We start from the raw sequence: 22,594 nt of genomic DNA, 5'->3' as shown, positions 1-22,594 counted from the left end.
TTTACATTAGGGAGGAACTGCAAAAGAAAAGACATGATATAATAATTAGAGGGATAAAGAAGGTGACAGGAGGCACCTGTCCTCCCTTTCTTGTAACATATAAGGGCCACATGATAAAAATAAGAGAATTCAAGGTCAGGCATTGTATGAAGTTAACAAAACCAGCTGAACTCGTATAACCATCACATCCATCTGGAAGGGAACTGAAACTGCAAGATGCAAGGTTTAGCCAGACCAGGTGTTAGTGAGGAGAGTAACACCCAACAGCAGCAGATTCCCTGTGAGCTCCTTCCTTGCCCCCTCTTCTGAAGCATCCGATCTGGGCAGCTGAGCCGACTCAGTCTCAGCACCAGCTCAGCCTGACCAGCCCACACTCCCAGAAGAACTTTCTGCCCGATCACAGAGACAGAGTCCAAGACGCTGGGGCGAAGTGCAGGGGAAATGTGAGCAGTTTTAACAAGGCTCCATGGAAGCCTCATACCCTACACCTTACAGGTGGGATATGAGGCTTCCCTCAGAGCCGGGTCTCTGAAGGAAGGAAGAACCAGAGGTCACCCACCGCTGCTCAGCGACACCTCTCTAATGCACCAGAACCCCCAACACCAGCAGGGCTGTCAGTTCAGCTGGCCAGACTGAGACATTTTTATCTTCATAAAAATATGAATTGCCGTTTTTAACCAATAAACTGAGTTTCATTCTTTAAAAAGGAATGGTTTTTGCTGTGTTAACTATAAGAGAGTCCAAACAACATCCCTCTCAAGGCCAGTTTGCAAGGCAGCAGTAAGATGAATTAAAACAGTCCGTCACCAAAATGATTTCCTAAAAGTCAGAGGCCAACCAAGCCCTGGTTCCGCTCCCTGTGAATGCTGCACAGCTGCTCAGTGAGAAATCCAGCCAGCTGTAAAGCCACTTCGGCACTCAATTCATCAGCAGAATTCAGTACAAATGATCCTAGCAGAGGCCTGTAAAATTCAACATTAGGTGCAAACACAATGACTATTTTTTTTGGTCCTAGACACAATTACACACAAGAACTGCCAAATCATCTTTGCGCCTTGTTTTAATAAAATAATCCAGCTCATTTCATTTGTAATAAATACATTAGGCTGTGGGGTTTTGTTTTAAATTACAGGATCAAGCATTTTTAACAGAATTCATTTAAATACTGTGCTTTTAGCAATTAATAATTTTGCAGATCTGTAAACGTGCTTCACTGTCCTGTCTGACGTTTGAAGTGTTTGGTTTGGTGAACTGATAACAGCTTCCACCACGCACTTCAGCAGGCAGATTGCGACGATGCCCGTAGCAGCAAGATGCAGGAGGATCACACCGTGGGCAGCTCTGTCGCTGCCTGTGAGGACACTGGCCCTTGCCCTGCCCAGTCCGTGGTGCCTTTCGCTTCACCGCACACGAGAAAGGTGCATCTTGTGTCAGAGCTCCAGGTCCTGCAGGTCTCCCCAGCTAGGGCCAATTTTCACTTTAACATGCAGTTTTACCGAGAGCTTGATGGCGTTTTCCATCTCATGCTTGACGATCTGAGCGACCTACAAGAAAAGGCAAGACATCAGACGTGCACGTAACTTCAATGCTCCCTTTTTCTGTCAATAGCTGGGGCGGCCGGACACCTGGACTCCTCTCCTGCGTTTATTTGCACTGACTTACCAATGATGAGAATGCAACCAAATATTTTAATCCCGATTGGGGTTTATGAATGGAGAAACTGTGTAAAGCCAGTAACATTTTATGCAGCACAGACTTGTGACTGGTTCCACACTGTTTGAGACTTAGAAAAGAGGCAAGATTAAGTCTCCATTAAACACCTGAGAGTCCTGCAGAGTCTCCTCTTTCACCCAGCTGCATAATTCTGGGTGTTTCGTGGAGTCTGTTCTGAAAACTTCAATGAAAGCAAGACACAAAACAAATACACCATAGGCGAACGGTGTCCCTCCTCACTGTGTCGGCACAAGAGGCACCCTGTGAAATACAAACTTCTGGGAAAGTGGATCACATTCGATGCAGGTGCTAGAAATCCTCCCCAGGTTCACCCTCACTGTTTTGTTGAAGCAATTCCAACATTTGCTGCCCTCCGAAGGCATTTCTAAGAAAACACTCATTTAAGTACACAGGGAAAGCAGAAGGTATTTTTGCCTGTGACTTTTTGGACTGTAAGAGACAGGATTTTTTTTCCTGGCTGTAAATAACTGCCCTGGATAAAAGGGTCTCTCTTTCCTAGCCCAAGACCCGCACGGAGTCCTGTCCTGGATTGCTTACTTCAATAAATCTTTAGGTCCACACTCATCCCACAGACCTTTTCACAGCAGAATGAAAAAAGGCTTTGAAATTACTGTGATACCTCATCTCAGCCAGAGGCCATTGCACCAACACAGGAACTTTCTGACCTATCCTTTTTCATAAGTCCCTCACAGGTGCACACAGGAGCGATTCATCCATAGTTTTTACTGGGAATGGAGGAGGGATTTGAGGAGATCAGAGCACAAGAGTTTACAACAGCATTAAGAACCAAGGGGAGATTTGTCTTCCAAAACCCTATGCCCTTACATTCCACATTTCAAAATGATCCTGATAACCTAGAAAAATGTTTTGAAATAGGATGTAATTCAGCACAGACGAGTACAGAGTAGAAAGAAGCAGGATAGAGAACTGGGATATAAATAATCTACTGTTCAAAAATAGGATGAAAAATAACTGCCTGGGCAGGAAAAAAATGGGGTTATCGGAGATTAAAAACTGAACACAGCTTACACACAGCACGCTGTTGTGACAAAGCAAGCAAATGCTATTCTGGAACACAAAAAATGTTGCTTGTGTGACACATGGATCAGTTTTCCATTCTATTTAAACTACTGCAGCCTTGATCAAGTTTGGGGCCCAGTATTTCAAAAGAAACGTGAACCACTCAGAGGGAAATTCTTTGAGAATGGTCACAGGTCCAGCACACACCATCCAGAACATCAAATTAAAGCTGCTACACCTTGAACAAGGGACAGCAGCTGCAGGGGAGACACAAAAACCTGCATGAGGTTCCTGGGGAAGCTGATGGGTTGAGACAGGGGCGTGCACCAGCACCCTGACCTGGGGGGCTTTGAGGTCTGAATTTCCTGTATGTATGTTAAGCAAACAGATTCTAGAGTTCTCAATGCTTGGCTGAAACACGCTTGCAGGAATACTGGCCATCTTAAAAACATAAATGCAATGACGCTGGGAACAAGCAAGCAGTTTAAAAGCCTTTGATTCCTAACTTCATCCACACCTTTATGTTCCTACCTGACTCCTCACTGCCAGCTTCAGCTCAACAGATGGAAGGTCAAGCCTCCTTCTGCCATCTTTGGCAATATTATCAGAGTCTTGCTATCGGGACAAGTTCTGAAAGCTCCCTACCTTCACTTTGACATTCTGCACAGACTGGGAAAGTCCTGATGCCCCAGGCACTTCACACTTTTAGCACAAGAAAAAATAGGTATTACCCCAATGTGGCCTTTTAAAAGAGGCAGCCTAGTTCACTGATAGACTGCAAACGAAAACAGAATGATCACTATTGTTTCTCTTACAAACCATTTGTAGAGATACCCTGACAGGAACACAAATTCCTAGATATATGGAAAGATATTTTTAGTTTTCTTTTGTGCACTTTAGCAGCTGAAAATAAGCTAGAGCCAGCATCAAGCATGTGACCAAACTAATTTGTCTGAATAAAAACTGCTATTGCAGCTGAGAAATACATGATTTACACTATAATAAAGCTTTAATGCCAGCAAGATGACAAAAACTTCAGCAATACAGAAAGCAAGAAATGGTCATTTCTTTTGCACTAAAAGGTATATTGTAGCTCAAAAGGACTAATTAGTTCAGGCCCTGCTTTGAGTGGGGGCTTAAGAGGGAGACACATCAAGAGATCCTTTCCAACCTAGATCTTTCCACCATAGGATAATTCTTATGGTGCATCTGAAAGGACAGCAGGCAGTATTATCACCAAAAAATATCTTTTCTGGCCCTAAAAACAATTAACCAAAGGGGTAAGAAGTACCCTGTTGTCTCAGCTAGACAGAAATCCTTGAAAAACAAGCAAATCTTGCACACACAAGGAAAGTCTGAGTCTCAGAAACATACCTTGTCTACATATGCTGGTTTAAGTGACTGCCCAGAAAATCTATGGACAGAAATACAGTCAGAAAAGCTGACAATAATATTCCTTGAAGCTGAGGCTCTTAATGAAAAAAAAAAAATACAATAAATAATAAGCAAATCCACTCACTTGGCCCCAGTTCTTCTGGGGACACTGTGATAACTTTGAGTCAGTACCTAAAGACGTAAAAGAAAGGAAACTGGGATCCTCTTTATCTCTAAACCAGCCTGCCTGTATTGAAGCAGCAGATGTCCAAACAGAGCTGGAGAAACAAACAGAAGCTTGAGCTGAGATTCAAGAGAAAAATACTAAAGCTTTTGTTTTTAACGAAATTAAAAAAAAAAATATGCTCTGGCCAATCAGTATTGCCTAAAGGTCTCTCAGACTAGGAGTTACTGCTTGCCATCAGGAAATAGCCTTTTGTCATTAAAGATGTGCATGTGCAGAACAGAAGTGGGATCCTGCATGGTGGAAAAGCACACACAGAGACACATGTAGACAGGAAAGGTACCTCAAGACCCCACAACACATTTCTTACATCAACCATGCTGCTAACCAGCACCACAACACTCCTACCAGAAAGACAAGTAGGTAGGAAACGAGTACCAAAGGGAAAAAATCCTCCTTTCCTTACATAAACCACAGCTCTACTAGTTCGTGTTCTGCGTCAGGCACCAGAAGACATGAGTGTAAACAGGGAGACAAAGCTCCCTACACCTGTCAACAACATTAAGCTACTTCAACCATCAAGGCTTGCATAGAAGTTGTACAAACTTCTGTTATAAGCAGCAAAGCACACGTTGGAAAAATTAACTTGAATCTGCAAATAAAGGGATCAAGAATACAAATACAGTTTTTCATCGAATTTAACATCATCTTCACAGAGTTGTTAGCACAGTGAGAGAGCATCCAGGGAAAAGAAGCTGAGCCCCCAGAAGGGAAGCTGGTTTGAAACATCCTAACATAGCCGAAAAAGGCTGTACCTGGATGACATCATCCTCTGCTACTTCATAGAGGAGCTCATCGTGGAGCTGGAGGATAAAGAAACCTCCGCTGATGGGGTGTAACGTCCCTCTGTTTCTCTTCCTCGTGAGCGTTCCTACACAGGTGAAGAGCACAGTATGTTACATACCATTATGTAAAGGCATGGGTTTTGTATCAAAAAACCCTTGCACATTCCTAATGCTGAGAAAAAGAACATGAGGAACATTAAAATAAAAAAGCCCACGCCTACAGATGAAACCACAAAACATTATTATTCTATCAATATTTGTACAGCCACTGAGGGAAAAATGTTCATGAAAAGCATTTTGGATATAAACATTTCAGCCTTTCATTATAAAGCTATGAATCAGAACAGAAACAAGAGACAGTTGCATCTCCTGAACAATCTGTTTTAAAAGGATATTTTAAACAAAATCATGTCAAGTTTAATCAAAGTTGGTTTACAACATTCTCTCCGGCAAGGAATTAGGATTCTGCTTTTCTTGCAAAATCATTTTAATGGCTAGTCTAAAAAGGCAGGTAGCCTACTCCCAAATGCAGTTATCTGAAACTGTAGCTACTACTCTCGATTAAAAAAAGGAAAGAAAAAAAGAGCAGTTTTTGAATAAACAAGTAAGCAACTGACAAGACCAGGACACTAGCAGGCCTTGCCTGACAAAAATAAAACAGAACAAACAGTTCCATGGTAAAAGCTTTTTTTAAAAAAAATAAACAAACACAACCTCACACACACAGACTCCAAAGTTATTTATTTATCAGGTTAGCTAACAGAAGGACTCCAGTTCACAGCTATGGGAAGGGTTTCACAGCATCATCGGTTCCTCGCACAAGCCTCACACTGAAGCAGCAATGTTGAAGAAACCACATGATGCAGGATGCTTCTCTGATGGCACAGGCATTTATAACTTGCTGAAAGAGAATTCTTTCTAATTCTTGGAACAGCTAGTATCAGAGGAGGAAAAATTGTCACAAATTCATCTACTCGCATACCTACAATTACATTGGCCAAAGGTCAGTAGCTGCTGCTCCTGGAGGGGTTGAGAAGTTTTGCCAGGCACAAGCCTTCTACTCACAGCAGACCTCCAAATCTTGTATCTAAAAATAAAACTCCCTGACACACTTCTAGAGATTTGGCAATTAATTATTTAGTTTTCCTTGTCAGTCCTACAAAAATCAGACTCTTCGTATTAAGACAGCTTCATGTTTCAGGTTGAAGCATAAGAACTACCAAAGAAATATAGCACTCCAACCGTTAAGTTGTATTTCTAAAAATATATGGCTGATGAACAAAACACTGTCTACATTATGCTAAAAAATAGTCTTCATAGCACTCCTCTGGGAATGAGCATCCCATCACACCTTTACTATCTGCAGCCGCAAGAAATTTATGCTGCTAAGTGCTTCATATAACACTCTTGCAGAGCCTCTGTACATCAAATTCCAGTCAACAAATTCCAGACATAATTCTAACCAAAAAAATATATCTTTGGAACTAGAACTTGTTCCACTCTATCTTTTCACTGCCTTTGAAGCCAGAGTATCTGCTCAGTTTTTCCTTCCTGATTTTGAGCAATTCTGTGGTAGCATCACAGACCATATAGCATACAAACTCGCACTGCCAACCTTTGCAAGATCAGCTTTGAAGCTATTGGGGATTCCAATCTGAACGCTGCAGTTTCTCCCTTCTTCCTTATGACTTTTTTCCCATTAAAACTTAACTGAACTTAACTGAAAATTTTTGCTCTAGTGTGCAAGGAAGAGGCGAGCATACCAGTCTGATCTCTCTGGAAGGAGCTCTCCAGATGTCCATGGGACTTGATCACAGAGGAGAAAGCTTCCAGGCGTCTCTGAATGTTCACAGTGGCTGTTTTGACAATGTCTGCAGCAGATCCCTGAACAGTTGTATTCACAGCCTGTCGTTCTGCCTAAACATAGACAGTTGTTCTCAAAACTCAACCAGAAAAACAAATCAAATCCAGCATGCCACAGGTTACTTAATTAAAAATAATACATGGCCAAATACAGACATAGTAAAACCTCCAGATGGATAGTTAGTCATATGTGCCTGAAATAAAGAGAGATTGTAGACTAGCTGGGGACACAAAATTTCTCCAGGTGATTGAGAAAAGCAGGATTTCCACAAATTTAAAATTAATTAATATCAAGGGTAATAACTTGCAAGAGTCACAAGCCACAAGAGGGAGAAGCATATCCATGTGGTAACAGTTTCATGAGGAGCAGAAAAATATCTCAGTCAGTCCAAGCATCACAAGACATTTCTGCCTATCTCCAAAACCATCAGGAATGGATGACCAAAGGCAAGAAGCTGGACTTCATGGACTAATGGCAAAGCATTACAGCTGTGCAAAACCACACCAGACCACACTGTGACACAATGACTTTTCACACAAACAACCTCTCTACTAATCCCCTCCTCAGACAAGAAAACGGTATTCAGTCTCTTTGATTAGAGCTGAAACATGTGCAACAAGTTACAAGGAAGCTGAAATGAAAGTGAAGACAATTCATTAACTGGTCTTTAATATGATTTTTAAAATGAACAGAAGGTGCATCTACAAAGTTTCATGCTGAAGTATCCTCCAGATTAAAGTCACATCATCTCAAAAAAAAGGTTTTTAAAAGTCTTTGTTTCCCTTTCAACTACTTGGAGTACAAACTCCCCCACCTCCTCCCTCTTCCACTCTACTCTTTAATTCCACAAGACCTGATCCAGCTTCCCACTGAAAAGCATGCCCCACAGAAATGCGCCAACATCTCCTCAGGGGGTCAATTCTCTCTCACTGACGTAGAGTCTATGACAGATGTGTCCGAAATGACCTTGATAAAAAAGCATAATGCTAGTACAAAGGTATATATTAAGTCAATATTTATCTAACAAGTTTGAGCAATTTTCCTTTGAGGGGAAATAAGAAAAAGAACAAATAACCAAAAATACAGGACTTAAATGCCCTTTCTTGTTCAAGTGCTGACAGCATATTATATACAAAGACTGCTACGTGGGAGTAACTCAGCCTCAAGAGTTAAAGCACATCACTGTGTGGAGGCTTTTTAAAATCATGTCCACTTATTTCAATAAATTACTCACTCCTGTTCCAACATGGGAGTTCTGAAGTGAGGTTAGCACAGCAACGACAGCTGTGCACCCAGTCACAGAAGACTTACGTCAAGCAAACCATGACAAAAGCTCTGTTATTCAGAAAATAACTGAGGGAACAATGAACCAAGTGAGAAGTGGAAGGTCAAGACAAAGATGGCTCATAGATCCTGTAAAAACGCAGATATGGATATGCAAACAAATCTAATACTGAAAAAAAAAACCAAACAAAACCACAAACCAAACAAAAAACCCCAAACTTCTACATACATGAGCTTTACTGTAGGGGTTTGGATCTTTAATAGCTGGCAGGTACCTCCGTCTTCCCAGGATAGTCTGCACAAACCCATCTCTCCTGCAGCTCCTCACTGTCTCCCTCAAGAATTTCTGAATGCCTGTGAAAGGAAAGACAAAATTTTCCCTAATACAGCTGATATTCCACATTGACTTCTCACTGGGGTCACTGAAAGTGGTCTGGGACACCCAAGCAGCAAAAAGGTAATTCTTTATATTTCCTAGACCCTGTCAGTGAACAAGGGCACATGGTCACTCAGTCGGCCTATTTGCAGTTCTGCTGGGAAACCTATTAAGACTTCTGAAGTGGAAGAGAGTGGGTAGTGTCAGGATATCTGGCTGTGCACAAGGAGGTAGGAAATCCATTCTGCACAGTGCCCAGGCACAAAGGATCACACATATATTATTGGTAATGGAGAGGTCAGGACCTGGACCAGCACTGGAAAGGCAAGTAGTAGGAAGGGAGTAAGTTGAAAGCAGAAGTCGGAGCCCTTGATGCCTCAGGCTGCCTGACTTCAGACTGTGTCACATCAGATTCTAGGATGAAAGAAACTTGCCCACCTGCACTTTGCAAGGGAAGGAGTTAATCCACTGAGGGTATTAAAAAGAAAGGTAACGAACATAGGTGAGACAGGGAAGAGTCTCTTTCACTGAAAGTTCGGGTAACAACTGCACTGAAGTGGAAAAAGTTAACTCCCTGTACTTTCTTTCCAAGGTTTACAAAATATAGAATGTAAAAGGAGCTATTCAGGATCAAGACTGGCAGCATTAGTCAATTCACTAGGTATGTAAATTAGCATGTCAATCTGGCAATGCATATAAGTGAAAACTCATAAGAAATGAAGTTACGATATAAGGTACCTTGCAGAGTTTGTATGTATGCACCTGTAGCGAGAGGGAGGAAGCAGAAAGTAATTTCTAATGGTTGTAAGGAGACACTATCCAGAAATTACTGGAGACTAACCAGACTTTTTACAGGACACCATTTCTCAGCATCTGTCTTCTAAAGAAACAAAGCCTGAATCTTCAGAACATAATTTTCCAGCTCATTTCCAAGTTTTATGATTAGAACTAGTTGTCTCTCATCCCATTTGCCCTCTATTCATTTTCTGATTGCAGCTCTACTCTTTCTATAGCTTTCCTAAAAATTAACATGCTTCTTAGGAATGCAACAATGTCATTTTACAAAATATGGGAGAGCTGCTCTGAGCAGCTGGACAAAAATGTGTTATATGCAAAACAGTTTAAAACTCAATGAAAGCAGAAGACAAGAACTGAAGAGAGAAATGGATATATTTAAAAATTATAAGAAGTGTGGCCTAAAGTTGTATTGTCATACAACCATTTGTATTGTCATTATGGAGTATCAAACTGCTGTGCTCATGCACTGGACTTTTTAAAAATGAAAAGCTTTTTCAAAAGAGACAGGACTAGTGAGAACTGAGACAAATTTAGGATTTGAAGAGACATGGAGAGAAGGGATTAAAAACAACAATAACCACCACCTCACAGCTCCCAAACAGCCATATCCAAACCTGTGTATCTTGATTTGAAGGATTCAATGTAATTGGCAGCTTCATTTTCATCAATCCCCATCTGCTCGCCTAATGATTTTGTTCCTATTCCATAGATGATTCCATAGCAAATCTGCCAGAGGACAGTGTGAAGAACCACAACCATATGGTGAGCCATGCAGAGAAAACAGAGCCAAAACAAAATGTGATTCACTGGAAGACAAGTGTATAGGAACATTCAAGAAGAGAGACTACCTCTGAGTCCTAGCCATTCATGCTGCTTTTTGCCACCCTCATCCCCCAAAACCCAGACAGCTCCAGCTGAAACGTATTGAGAGTGGGAGGGTCATACAAAGCAACTACCAAACCAACACGGACAAACCCAAGTACCAAACCATACTCTTGTGACTCTCTGATATTTTGAACACTGAGCCTTCCAGCCCAGAAAGCTGCTGTTGAAGTTCTTTTCCTAAAAATTACCTGTTTAGCTTGTTGCCTGGTCCCATCTCCAACAGCTTCAGGATCAATCATTTTCCATTCTGCTGCAATGCTCTTGAAGACATCAGTACCCCCATTCAAGGATTGAATGAGTCGAGAGTCACAAGACAAATGAGCAAGGATCCTCAGTTCAAGCTGAGAGTAATCGGCTGCCAAGATTAAACCACCTGAAGTCAACAAGGTAGCAGAAATCATTATTTCATAAATTACTTGAACGACATTCCAACAAGAAGGACTGAAGCTGTCCTTGCACCTTCTTCTCTGAAAGTTTTTCACAGACATTTCTATGCAACCTCAGTCTCCGTTTTCTTGCAAATATCTTCAGGGGTTGCTTCTGCCACTGCAGAATGTTGTGCCAATAAACAGTAGAAATTAAATCAAACCAATTCTTGCTTGTTTCTCCAATGCCCCAGCCTGCTTGCTTTCCATCCAGTTCCTACATCTACAATCCATTGAAAACACAAAGACAAGTGTCTGCCCAGGTGTCTGTGTAAAAGTCTGGCACCTGATTGGAATGATTGGCACAGAGGTCAGACCAGCAGACTTGTACTGAGCCAGGTCAGGCAACATGGGAACTGACATTTGCATAGAAATAACGCTAGACAGAGCGCCATTTGTGTATTAAGAGCTGCCTAAGTATAGCTCTTCAAAAGACATGTATTCTTAAAGAGGAAATGAAGGTGTGAACACTTGAATTATAATATTTGAATACTTTCCCCAGTCGAAACACTCTCCTTTACAGTCTTGTGAATAATTTTGAGGGCAAGCTAACTACTGCATTGGTTTTCCAAGTAGGCTGCTCAGTCAGATACATACTGTCATCAGTTCTTAATTCTTCATCAGATCTAGGATTTTTTGTCAACTAAATTCTTAACGACTAGCTGGCACAGAGCAGGATCTAGGCATTACCTGGGAAGGGAACAAAGGCATGCCTCATGCTAACAGCAAACGGTATTCCTCTTTCTTTGGATCTGTCTTCAGCCTGAACCTTTAGGCCATTAGGCAAAACACTGGAACGCTTTCTAGATCTGTGGAGACAAATAATTACTGTTCTTCGCTAATTTCTAAGACACTGAAAGACACATAATCAATTTTGCCACAAAGAATCCGTGAAAACAAGCGAGTCAGTAGCTTCTATTCCACTCTTCCAGACAATTCATACCTAAATATGACCATAGGGGAATTGAACAGAGGCCACATGTACACCTAAAGTGATTTACTGACTCTGAACAGATTTAGGGATAAATCTTCCTGGTACATTCAGTTTGGTCCAGAAATTGGATAATTCCACCCCAAACCAGGTAAGATGAAAGGCCCCAGATCTGTGATGGGCACATTCCAGAAAGATAGCAAATGAGTCTGATACAAATCCTAAAAACTCAACATCCCACCTTGAATGCCAAGTCTTCTTTCAACATCAGAATATGCAGAATACCCACACCAGCCAATACCTAGTACAGACAGAAAACATTTCCTCTATGTCAGCCTCATCACTGCACGCACACAAACACACAAGTAAGCCCACAGAAGCAGAGGAGCTGCAGAAGACATGGTCATAAACCACTGCACGTTTCCTCTCTACAGACTGAGTAAAAAATTGCCAAAAAGCAAGCAGGTTTTCTTTTTCCAGAAGGCCAGAAGTTTACAGTGGCACCAGGTGCTCTGCAACCTCTCAGAACTTGCTTAGCTCTCTTGTCCCACCAAGTCACTTGTAGCTGCAGGTGGAATTCTATCCATCCGTGCACCCACTGAACAGTGCACAGCTGGGACACCATTCACACCTCCTACTCCCCTCAGCACCAATCTACCAGTCAGCCTGTTGGGTTCTTGGCTGGAAGTGCAGTCAAAGGCCTTTATAAGCCCTTGGTGTCTGGGTCAGGGATCTGAGTAATTTTTTTTATCAGAATGGAAAGGTATCTCTGAGGTCAAGGCTAGTTTCAGCAAAGCAAAGCACAGAAAAGACATCATGCTTCCCTCATGCACTCCATTTTCTTTTAATACCTTGTCATTTCGGGGATGGTAGGGATCAAGGAGAAGAAAGCACAAAAATCACAGAAATAAATTTTCAAAAGAAATAAAGGTGAGGGACAACATATGGGAATCGTAAAGAATAACACCGTCCAGCAGAAGTTCCTAATTTAGTTGAATGAGCTACGCTCCTTCGGTGAGAAGCTTCTTACAACAAGGGGAAGGAGTAGTAATAGTAATTACTACGATAAAAGAGAGTTTGGACAAAAGTTTGGAAGGCCTATCTGCCTTAGACTGCATGACAGCTTCTTTTGTGCCAGCAGTCACTTCTGTGCCTTTAGAATTGGCCATCTTCCTAACCAAGTGGCTGCTTACCTAAGGAATGTAGTCTCAGTAGTCAGCCCGAGGGGCTGGCCTCTCTCAAGGTTCAGCACACCCTCCATTCCTTTGATGGGCTGCTTCTTTACAGGGAAGACTCTTAGGAAACCAGTTTACTCTCCAATTGTCCTGCAAAGCTGCTGCAAGCCTGAGCACTGCCAGAGCTATTTCTCAGAATGACATTTCTGCCTCCATGGCTAGGCCTGGTTCTTCTCCTAAAGAGAGAGGGACAGGATCCTGCTACCCCTTGGCTCTCTTCCCATAACCTACTCGAGGCACAAGGATGTTAGACATGTGGTGGTAGGAACAGACAGACAGAAGGGCCAAAAGACTTCTGAAAGTTCTCACATCTTGCTATGAGGAAAAAAAAAATGATAAGAGTCACTCAAGTGACACGTGGGACCAGAACCTGAATGGAAAGAGAAACTGAAAGGACAGAAAAGCACCACCAGGTATGAAGCTTCAAAGCTCACAAACTAGCTGCCAAAAGACCCATCTTGATGTTTCACTAGACTTCCACACAACTGTTTAGGCATTGGGATGTAATGCTATCAAAACAGGGCATTTGGTTAACAGAAACCAGATTTAGACATCTTTTTCTGCAACATGGTAGCTTTTGCAGGATCATTATCACAAACAAAATCATTAACAAAGAATGAAACATTCATCCATGTTCTCTTACACGGGGAGCTGCACAGCATAGAACAGATGAACTTTCTTCTACTTGTTCCACAATATCCTATCCTCTTTCAGAGCAGTTCTTAGAAAGTCGAACCAGATCCTAACTTCACTTTAGTTACTTTTCACACTCAAGCTTTTCATACAACTGTGAGGGGCATAATACTAATCTCACTATAGGGTTTCATAAAGAATTTCAAAAGGCAAGTGGCTACGTGGAACCACACGCTGTTAGTATTATTAGGTCTTTCATGTGTCACTGATTTTTAGGTATTTATTCCCCTGAAACTGTAAGAGAAACACTGAGTAACAAGTCACACTGACACGACAGCAGACACAGGTGAAGTCAGAAAAGAGAAATTTGACAACTTGACCACATTAAGATCGGAAGAATAGGCAGAAGCTTTGCCAAGATCCTCCTACCTGCCCCCAGAAACAGAGCGAGAATTAACATTTCCATGGGCTCGGGAGGGTGGGCTTTCTTCAACCACAATTGGCATTTCAATCTCAAAATCTCTTGGCACGTTCTGGATATTTGGTTCTGTGAAGGTTATTCGACCTGAGAAGGAAGACAAGGCAGGACTAAGGAAGAGTCCAAAAGGAGTCTCTCTTACATGCCAATATGTGTAAGAAATGAATAATATTGCTTGGTAAACACGAAAGCTATTTTAACACACCCAGACTTTTAGGGCAGATGCACGTGAAATAGCTGTTTCAGTATTTTCATTTAGCTGAAGTAGAGCACAGGCTTGATATCCTGTCTTTTCCCACAGAAAGGCTGCCCACACATACACACAAAAAAAGAAATAAAATCAGTTAGAAGTAGGATTTTGCACACATTTCTTTACCTGTAGCTGTGTGAGTCTGTGACACTGGATATATCCTTTCCATTCCCAGTGCCGAATTCAATCGCTTTTCCCTCTGTAGTGGAAACACCACTTTAGTAATGGCATTATTGATCCTTCTCCATTCCAATATCAGCCCTGGCAAGGGGTGAAGTGTCTTTAATTTCTCCAAAACATCCTTGTGGGGAGAAAAGGGCATAACTATAATTAACTGCCTTTAAAGCTTTATAAATACAGGTTTTGCAGTTCTGCAGGAAAAAAGCAACTCCTTCACCCACAGTGCGCTTCCAGTGTCACTGCCTTAAAATTAAATGGATGTCCCCCTCCACTTATATCGCCTGCACCTGGGCAACCAAAGCACCAGGAGACACAGCTGCAGTTTTATTACACACAAGGCGGCAATCACTTCTCTTTGAACTTTTGCATCCTCATCACCATTCTTAGCCTGCACCAACCAATAGGTCACCTGAAATGATCAAACAAAGCATCACGCCATAGGTCCCCTACGTTGTCTCCTCTCCACATCAGAAATATGAAGGGATTAAAAAAATTTCTAAAGACAGTGGCATGCAAACATTTCTCAAAATAACATTTTTGTATGCAGCAGGCAGCTGCAGCCTCATCCCTCCACATCACCAAAGGAGGAAATCCTCACTTTGCTTCTTGCTCCCTGCTCTGCCTTCACCACCACACTCACTTCTTCACTGCCACTTGAGTTTCGGAAATCAATACTTGCCATCCAAGCACTGACTACACTGAACAAGGGGAAACTAAGAAAACAACACAGATTAATGAGTCCTGAAAGAAAGAACATATATATCTGCTAATATCACTTGTCTGGCAAGAGCAGCCATTAGCCTGCAGCAGTTGGTATTACATGCAGCTGCACAACATTTATCAACTGGCAAGCATGTCAATAGCCTTCACATATATACAAGCTTTTGATATACTAAATTTGATAAGCCATCAGATCAGCCATTTTGAAGACAAATTCTTTGAAGCACAAAATACAGAAATGGCAGCACCAGGCAGGGAAAAGATTGTATTTAATCACTATGGTATTTAAGTATCTTTCAAGTTGATGTTGAAAAATTCTTCTACTCTTGACTTTACAAAATTATTGTGCTATTTTGGTCTTACATGTGGTTTGGGAAATCAACTTCTGCCTGATTTATTCTTATTGAAGCCTGCTATTTATAGTCATGTCCTCACCATACTCAGGCTTCAGGAGAGTAGGAGGAGTTAATAACTCTGCTAACAGGGAAGGCAGAATCCAGTTTGAATGTCCAGTGGTAACTAGAGGAGCAAAAAGGCAGTTAAAATTTACCTTCATTTAAGTCAGCATACCTAACTTCAATGTATCCAAGCAGCAGGTGTGTAAAGTAAGAGGGAGTTATTTTTACAGTGACTTCCAGACTATAACCAGACTTTACTGTACCTTGGTTGTACTGAACTGCTTGCTCAGCCTAACCCTGTTTCCTTTAGCAGTTGATCTTCTGGTATAACCCAGAGTCTTCTTGTTCCCTTGAACTTTCACGTCTCCGTTTTGTGGCAACTTCAGCTCCAGGAACAAAACCTGAAAAAGGCCAGCATTTCAAATCAGTTTCTGCATGATACTCCCAGGAGAAAACAAATGAGCAAATGAGCACTTAAACAGCTTGTTCCAACCAAAGGATAGTACAAATGCTTCAGGTAATTAAAAAGCTGATTAAAGATCTCTGCTATCAAAGTCATTCCTCCTTTTAATTAACTACAAAATGCAATCTAAAATCTCATTTTCTGAACACTATAAGTTTCAGTTCAGAGGTATGTTTTTAGAAAAGGTAATTAACTCCATCCAATAAGCGGGGTTACTGCTGACAGCCAACTGTAATAAAATGTGGAGTTAAGATGACTAAAAGTGGGAAGAACATTGGTGAGAAAAATGAAGTGTTAGCAGGGAGCAGACTTCAGAGCAACAGGAATGGCATAGGAGGAGGTGGTCACAAATACCTTTTATAGAATACCCAGAATATTAGTTTTCCTAAAAAATTGCCAAGAACTGGAAAATTAAATATATGCTCACTTGCTGACAGAACGCAGTTCTTCATTTTTCATTCTATGTTTCTGTGTAGCATTATACACTAATTAGCAGCTATTGTGTTTCACTTCACAGCTGGCAGAAGGGAATAGAAGCTTTTTTGCCTTGCACATTTTTGCAGCACAAAAATTCTGACACAAAATCAGAAGAGTAAAGCTCTACTAACATATATGAGATACTTTACATGATTCCTAACAAAATTTCCACACAAGAAACAAGTTTCTGTAGTTCAGAGAGCAGTATTTCAGAAAAAACTTTCCTTCCACTTTCCATGAAGCAGAGTGAAATTGGAGCTGAGCACTATTTCAGGAGTTCTAACTAAGACTACTGGCACTGAGCAAAACTTCTGCATTTGCAACAAAGGAGGAATATTTCTGTGGAACTTGTTTTAGTGATGGCTGCTTGCAAATTTTTACAATTTCCACATAAAGTGCAGCATTTCAGCAAGAAGTTAGTATATAGAAGATAAATAAATGGGAAAAAAAGGCATGCACAGCAATTATAATCTATTCCTATGATTCCATGTAATATGCATTAAAAAACAGATAACAAAGTTCTTCAGGAATAAAAGTATTGCTAATTTACTTAGAAATCTGTTTCTTAGGCTTTAAAAAAGATCAGTTCTATATTGGTTCTTAAAAACAGACAGTAGTTGATTCAAAACTTCGAAAGCAATGTTTCCTCCTCTTTCACACCTCTATAGGGGTAACAATGCAACTTATTCAGTACAACTATTCTTAGATTCAGCCTACATGGTATCACATCACATCTCACGTGCAGAATACTGATATTGCAAAAAAGCTTCTCTAGGCCCACACCGATCATCCAAAATATTCCAAAACCCATTTAATTGGCAGATCATCTCATGCACCATGAGAAGCCAAGGTCCTATACAAACAACATACTTATTTCCATGTGTTTTTTATTTCTAGCATGCTTATTTCCACTTATACCTTCTTTATGTCTGCTAAAGTTAGCAGAAATCAGAATGATCAGTAACAAACAGAAGATGCACAGCACTTTGCAGGCAGCAAGCTCATGAGTGTAAAGACAAATCAACTCAGAGTCCAGTCTGCGTTTTGTCTTTTCTTCATAGGCTGTCTGCCCAAGAAAGTTTTTTCTTAAGTCTAAGCGAAAGCCTGTTGAAGGTAACTTCTGAGAAAGTTCTCCCCCTCCCACCCTCACCTACCTCTGCAATGTCATCAGGGCTGGTCAAGGAGAAGCTGTGGCCAGCCAGCTGATACGCTTTGGTCTCAATCTCGCTCAGTTTAGCTTGCATGACCTGTTTCTGGGTTTCATAGGCTGTTGTGCTAAAACCAATGCCATTCAGTTCCAGCAGAGCCAAGCAATAATGGCTGGGCATCTCCACTTTAGAAAATACATCTGTAGTAAGTACAAACCCCAAGAAAAACTTCTAAAACATCAAAAACAGATCAACTGCAGAACAACAGATTAATGAAAAAAAAAACAACTGGGGAATCTTCAGTTTTTAAAATCCTGAATGTCCTGACACACTGAAATATTTTAAAATAGATTTAGCTTAAATACTTTTGTTTCTGGAATATTTTATAGTAAGAAATATTTCATAATAAGAAGTATCCAGAACTTTTAATCACAAAAGTATTTAAGAGAATAACAACTTCTGTCGAATTTATTTTTTTTCTAAGAAATACATGTTTCTTTGTGTGTCAACATTTTATAAACCGCAGACATGCTTAATGTAAAGCTTTGTAACTTGATACACTTTCATTCCACCACCCACATCTTTTAAAAATGTTCTAAGGTTTAGTTGTCACAATCATAACTGATGTGGTAAGCTCACAATAAAAGACTTCAGTGAGAATGGATCCTAATCTTAGGCTTTGGATACAATTTAGGGGAAACAATCAGAAAGCCCACCAGTAGATACATGCTTTTTAGGGTTATTTGTTTGCTTGTTTTTAAACAAAAGACAAGCATTCAGCAAAAATTAGTGTAAACATTCTGTATCATTCACCATGGGATCACAAAAGGTTCATGGACAAAAAACATACATGGCAAAGAAAGCTATATGGGCAGGCCAAAGAGCAAGAAATCTCCTTCAGAAAACATTTGAGGATTTTAGGAATTTCTTCTGACAAGGAAATGCGAAAACTTTTGAAAATATTAATGAGAAACCACAGACAGACCCACAAGTCACCTCAGAATGGCTGGGCTCCTCACCTGGGTGGTAGAGATCTGCTTGATTCAGAGACTTAAAATAGACTCTGCTATTGCCTTAACCAAGGGAACTGGTAGATATTTGGGATTTGTTTTGTTGGGGGGTTTTTTTGACAAAGGAGGTGTACTTCCAAGGGAAGTTCTCTCTTTTAACAAATGAACATTTTGCCACAGAATATACTTAAGTAAGAACTTCCAAATCTCTCTTCTCCACTGATCATTCAGCCTGTGGTAGCACAGATACCTTTACCTGCCCTCTTTGCTCCCAAGTGGAGGAGCTCTCTTTACCTGCCAGGTTTTCCTTCTGTAATTCATTATGGAGTTGGTTCATGACATTGAAGACAAGCACAGACTCGATTGCTGCTCTGTACCGCCCAGAATGATCTCGGCTGGCGCTAAGCCCCAGGCTCTGCACCCCTTGGCCGGTGCCTACCCCTTCCAGCAGAGGCAGCTCATTGGGAAGAAAGTTCGTCACCATGTTGTGAAGGGTACGTTCCTTGGAGTCAGAATCAAGCAGCCAACATGCGACCTTAAAAAGGGAGACCTCCATGAGACCTTTTTTCCATTTTACTCATAATACTACATAAATACTTAGCTGGGGGTTAATGCAAAGTTATAGTGCAGATTATTTTTCTTGATTTGGCAGGCACACTGGAGTAATTTGTAGAAAAGCTACATCATTTCAGATAAAACCTTCAAGAGGGCATAAGTCATTGAAAAGCTTCATTCTAACCCAAAGTTAATTCTGCAAATTTGAAAACCTTATCCTCTGTCAACTGAACACATCTAGAAGTGTTGTCCTCAAGCTTTTTCATTTATTAAAACCTAACACAAAGGGGATTAAATATTAAAATCAGGATCAAAACATGTTTAATCTGAAAACAGAGTTTGTAAAAATCAGAACTTGCTATTGATCTAGAATATTAGTCAAGCTGAGCTCTCCTATTTTTTTGCACATCAGCACTAGTACCAAGAATTCTGCAAGGCAAATTTGATTCACGGTAAGCCTCATACCTCTCACGGTCTTCAAAGCAATTTTCCTTATAGCTATATTTCAATTTTTTGTGTCAAAATAGGATGAAATGCAGGTTTCTACATTGTCTCTGCCATGCAAACAGAAGGTAAAAAACACATGTATATATATGGGGAGGGGGGGAGAATGTATGTGTGTATGTATATATTCATTGCATCACTAAAATGGAAAAATATGAGTATGACTCCATTTAATATATGGAACTGTGCAAGGAAAGGTGCTACTTTTATTGCTCTTAAATTTTGTCCTAAAACTATGTATTGGTATAAAAAGCTAAGCTTGTCCTTGTGTTGAACACCTCAGCTACTTACTTGCAGACTTTAATATTGCCATGATGCTGTTCAGCCCATGTGTGATGCAAGCTTTAAAAAAATCAACACCAGAAACTTCTATGCATCTAGAGCTTTTCCTAACAAGGAAAAGAAGCTGCTTTTACTTCTTTCTAGTGTTTCATTAGAGATACAAATGGTACCCAAACCTTTTGAAATTACATGTGGATTTTGGTTTGGGGAAAATAGTGGTAGCAAGGTGTTCCCACATACACAGTGGGTAAATCTTTTGCTTGTGAAGTCCTCTGCTCTTAGAATCAATAATCTGGCCACTTTAGAAGCGCTTCTGCCATTTCATTCCCAGGGCTGTTATTGCAACAAAACAAGAGTTCAGCCCTGTCTGCTGGGACAGGGGAGAGATTTAACCTCATCCTCCTCGCCCAGGGTATGAACACACATAGCAAAAGAAGTCTTCTCTACATACTGTTCTAGATTTCCCACTGGAAGAAAATGTCACTAAACTCCTTGACTGATGTGAATTTCCAAATATAAATAACAGAAGGGAAGCAACAGGAGGTATTTCTGTCTCTACACTGGTGTGTTTAAACTAGTAGTTTTACCCAAGCTAAATTTCTTAATCCTGCAAACCTTTGGATCCTCAAAATTTCCTTCCAAGGAGATGCCACAAGCCATCACCAGAGTCTTGTAGTGCTGAATGAAGTTATACATGATAAGTGAGCGCTCCTGCCTGGGCTTCTTCTGTAGGTGCAGCTGCAGATGATACAGTCTCTCTGTTACAGACAGGTTTTTGTCCAAAGGTGGCGGTGCCAAACTCATACTGATTTCTAAGCCAGGAAACACAAGCAAAAATCATCTTTTTACCTACTGTGTGATAAAGAAAGGCAAGAGAAAAATCTTGAACACAATCACTTAAAGCACAAAAACTAGAGTTGGACTGTGAACAAATAACAACAAATCTATACAGATATTACATGTTTTATCAAAGCAGACAATGTTCCCAAAAGCAACATGCTGTGTCTGTACTACTAAACAAAGGACAGCCAGGAATCAAATGCTAGTCACAAGCCCATGGTGCAGTGATTGGGTTGTGTTCAGCATTCTAGTGTCAGATTTGTTCTGGAGAGCAAAAATTGGAAGAGGTTGAAAGAGAAAAGCAAGTAAGCTAAAGAGAACATGGGGGTAAGCAAACATTTTAGCTATATACATGCTCAGCAGTCCAGTGCTTGAGCCAATTACCTGGCCTTATTATATAGTAGCACAGATGTATCCACAGCAATGTCTTCGAGTGTGTTCAACACATTAAGACTGCTGAATAATGTGACTAAATTACTCCATCACACAACTGAGCTGGGTTTGGGACACTCAAAACACTTCCAAGAGCCTGTCTGCTGAAGGTACTTTCTTGAAATGCAGTGTCATATCACCCAGCACAGCCTGTCCGCTCACTTACCAGTCTGGTCTTGTATCTGCTGCAAAGAGATATAGTAGGCATCTCTTCCACCCCAACATACTGCCAGTCCAACTACCAAGATGTCTTCGCAGCCTTGGACAGGAAATCCATCATCTTTAACTTGCTTCGACTGAGGAGAACTTGCTAAAGGAATAATTTTAAAGTTATGATTATAAAATGCTATCCATAAATGCAGAACAGTTTGGATCCTGAAAATGTAAATACATACATTTGATCCTAAATTTCTTAAAAGTTAATATATACCTTCAACGTATCTATAGGGAGAAAAGTCTGTGTTTCTTTTTGGGAAATTAAAAAAAAAAACCCACACCACACAAAACACCAAACCCAAACCAAAAAAATAAAGCCAAAACAAATAAAACAACATGTTTAGAATAGCAAAACTTTATCGTAACAGAAACAACCGCCCATATAGCACCCCTGCAAAACTCTGGCCTTTCCTAGCAATCTCTTCAAGAGTTGAGACAGAAATACATTCCCTCCTTTCACTCTGAAAAACATTTACATTTATCTGTCAAAAATATTTTTTGACAGTTAAGAAATTTTGTTGTTGTTGTTATGGATATATGACAACAAAGAATCTAACTGCTTAATCTTGTTATTTTAAAGGAAGAGTATGTTTATACAGCAGCAGCAAACTGCAGCATAAGAATACGTCTGTGGAAAAAAAAATGAAGCAATATTGCAACAATCCAGAGACTGATCCAAATTTTGCACATGCATATATTGAACAAAGTTTACTTTTTGCGAACTCAAAAATATTTAACCTTGGTTCAGAGGCAAACCCAGAAGCAACACTGCTCAGTGGAGACCCTGAACAATCTGTACAATTTACTGTCAAATATATTGCTCGTTTTAAAATATACTAAAACTTGCTTATGACATGGAAAGATACATGAGAAAGGGACTGCACAACACAGATCCATTTCAAAATTATATACACGATGAAATGTTAAGGATATTTAGACGCTCTCAAACAGAAACAAGCTGCTAAACACTTCATTACTGTCACCAAAGACCTACCAATGAAACACTTGACACCAATTTCTCTCTGTCTTTTACTAACACTCAGCTCCTTTGCT

At 40.5% G+C, this 22,594-nt stretch overlaps 1 protein-coding gene across 1 annotated transcript in view; it reads right to left on the bottom strand.

The window, feature by feature from the left end:
* Nucleotides 1–1,430: 1,430 nt before the first annotated feature.
* Nucleotides 1,431–22,594, bottom strand: part of POLQ (DNA polymerase theta) — a 55,208-nt gene continuing 34,044 nt past the window's right edge. The window contains exons 17-30 of the mRNA XM_065646733.1: nucleotides 21,492–21,631; nucleotides 20,669–20,865; nucleotides 19,007–19,247; nucleotides 17,709–17,902; nucleotides 15,878–16,015; nucleotides 14,443–14,617; nucleotides 14,018–14,153; nucleotides 11,480–11,598; nucleotides 10,553–10,737; nucleotides 10,094–10,205; nucleotides 8,535–8,659; nucleotides 6,921–7,074; nucleotides 5,128–5,243; nucleotides 1,431–1,544 (exon numbers count right to left, since the gene is read on the bottom strand). Of these exons, the coding sequence (XP_065502805.1) occupies nucleotides 1,431–1,544; nucleotides 5,128–5,243; nucleotides 6,921–7,074; nucleotides 8,535–8,659; nucleotides 10,094–10,205; nucleotides 10,553–10,737; nucleotides 11,480–11,598; nucleotides 14,018–14,153; nucleotides 14,443–14,617; nucleotides 15,878–16,015; nucleotides 17,709–17,902; nucleotides 19,007–19,247; nucleotides 20,669–20,865; nucleotides 21,492–21,631 (2,146 nt within the window). The remainder of the gene's footprint in view (nucleotides 1,545–5,127; nucleotides 5,244–6,920; nucleotides 7,075–8,534; nucleotides 8,660–10,093; nucleotides 10,206–10,552; nucleotides 10,738–11,479; nucleotides 11,599–14,017; nucleotides 14,154–14,442; nucleotides 14,618–15,877; nucleotides 16,016–17,708; nucleotides 17,903–19,006; nucleotides 19,248–20,668; nucleotides 20,866–21,491; nucleotides 21,632–22,594) is intronic.

The sequence above is a fragment of the Caloenas nicobarica genome, chromosome 1, assembly GCF_036013445.1.
Source record: "Caloenas nicobarica isolate bCalNic1 chromosome 1, bCalNic1.hap1, whole genome shotgun sequence".
NCBI lineage: Eukaryota > Metazoa > Chordata > Aves > Columbiformes > Columbidae > Caloenas > Caloenas nicobarica.
This window is presented reverse-complemented; position numbering and strand designations above follow the sequence as displayed.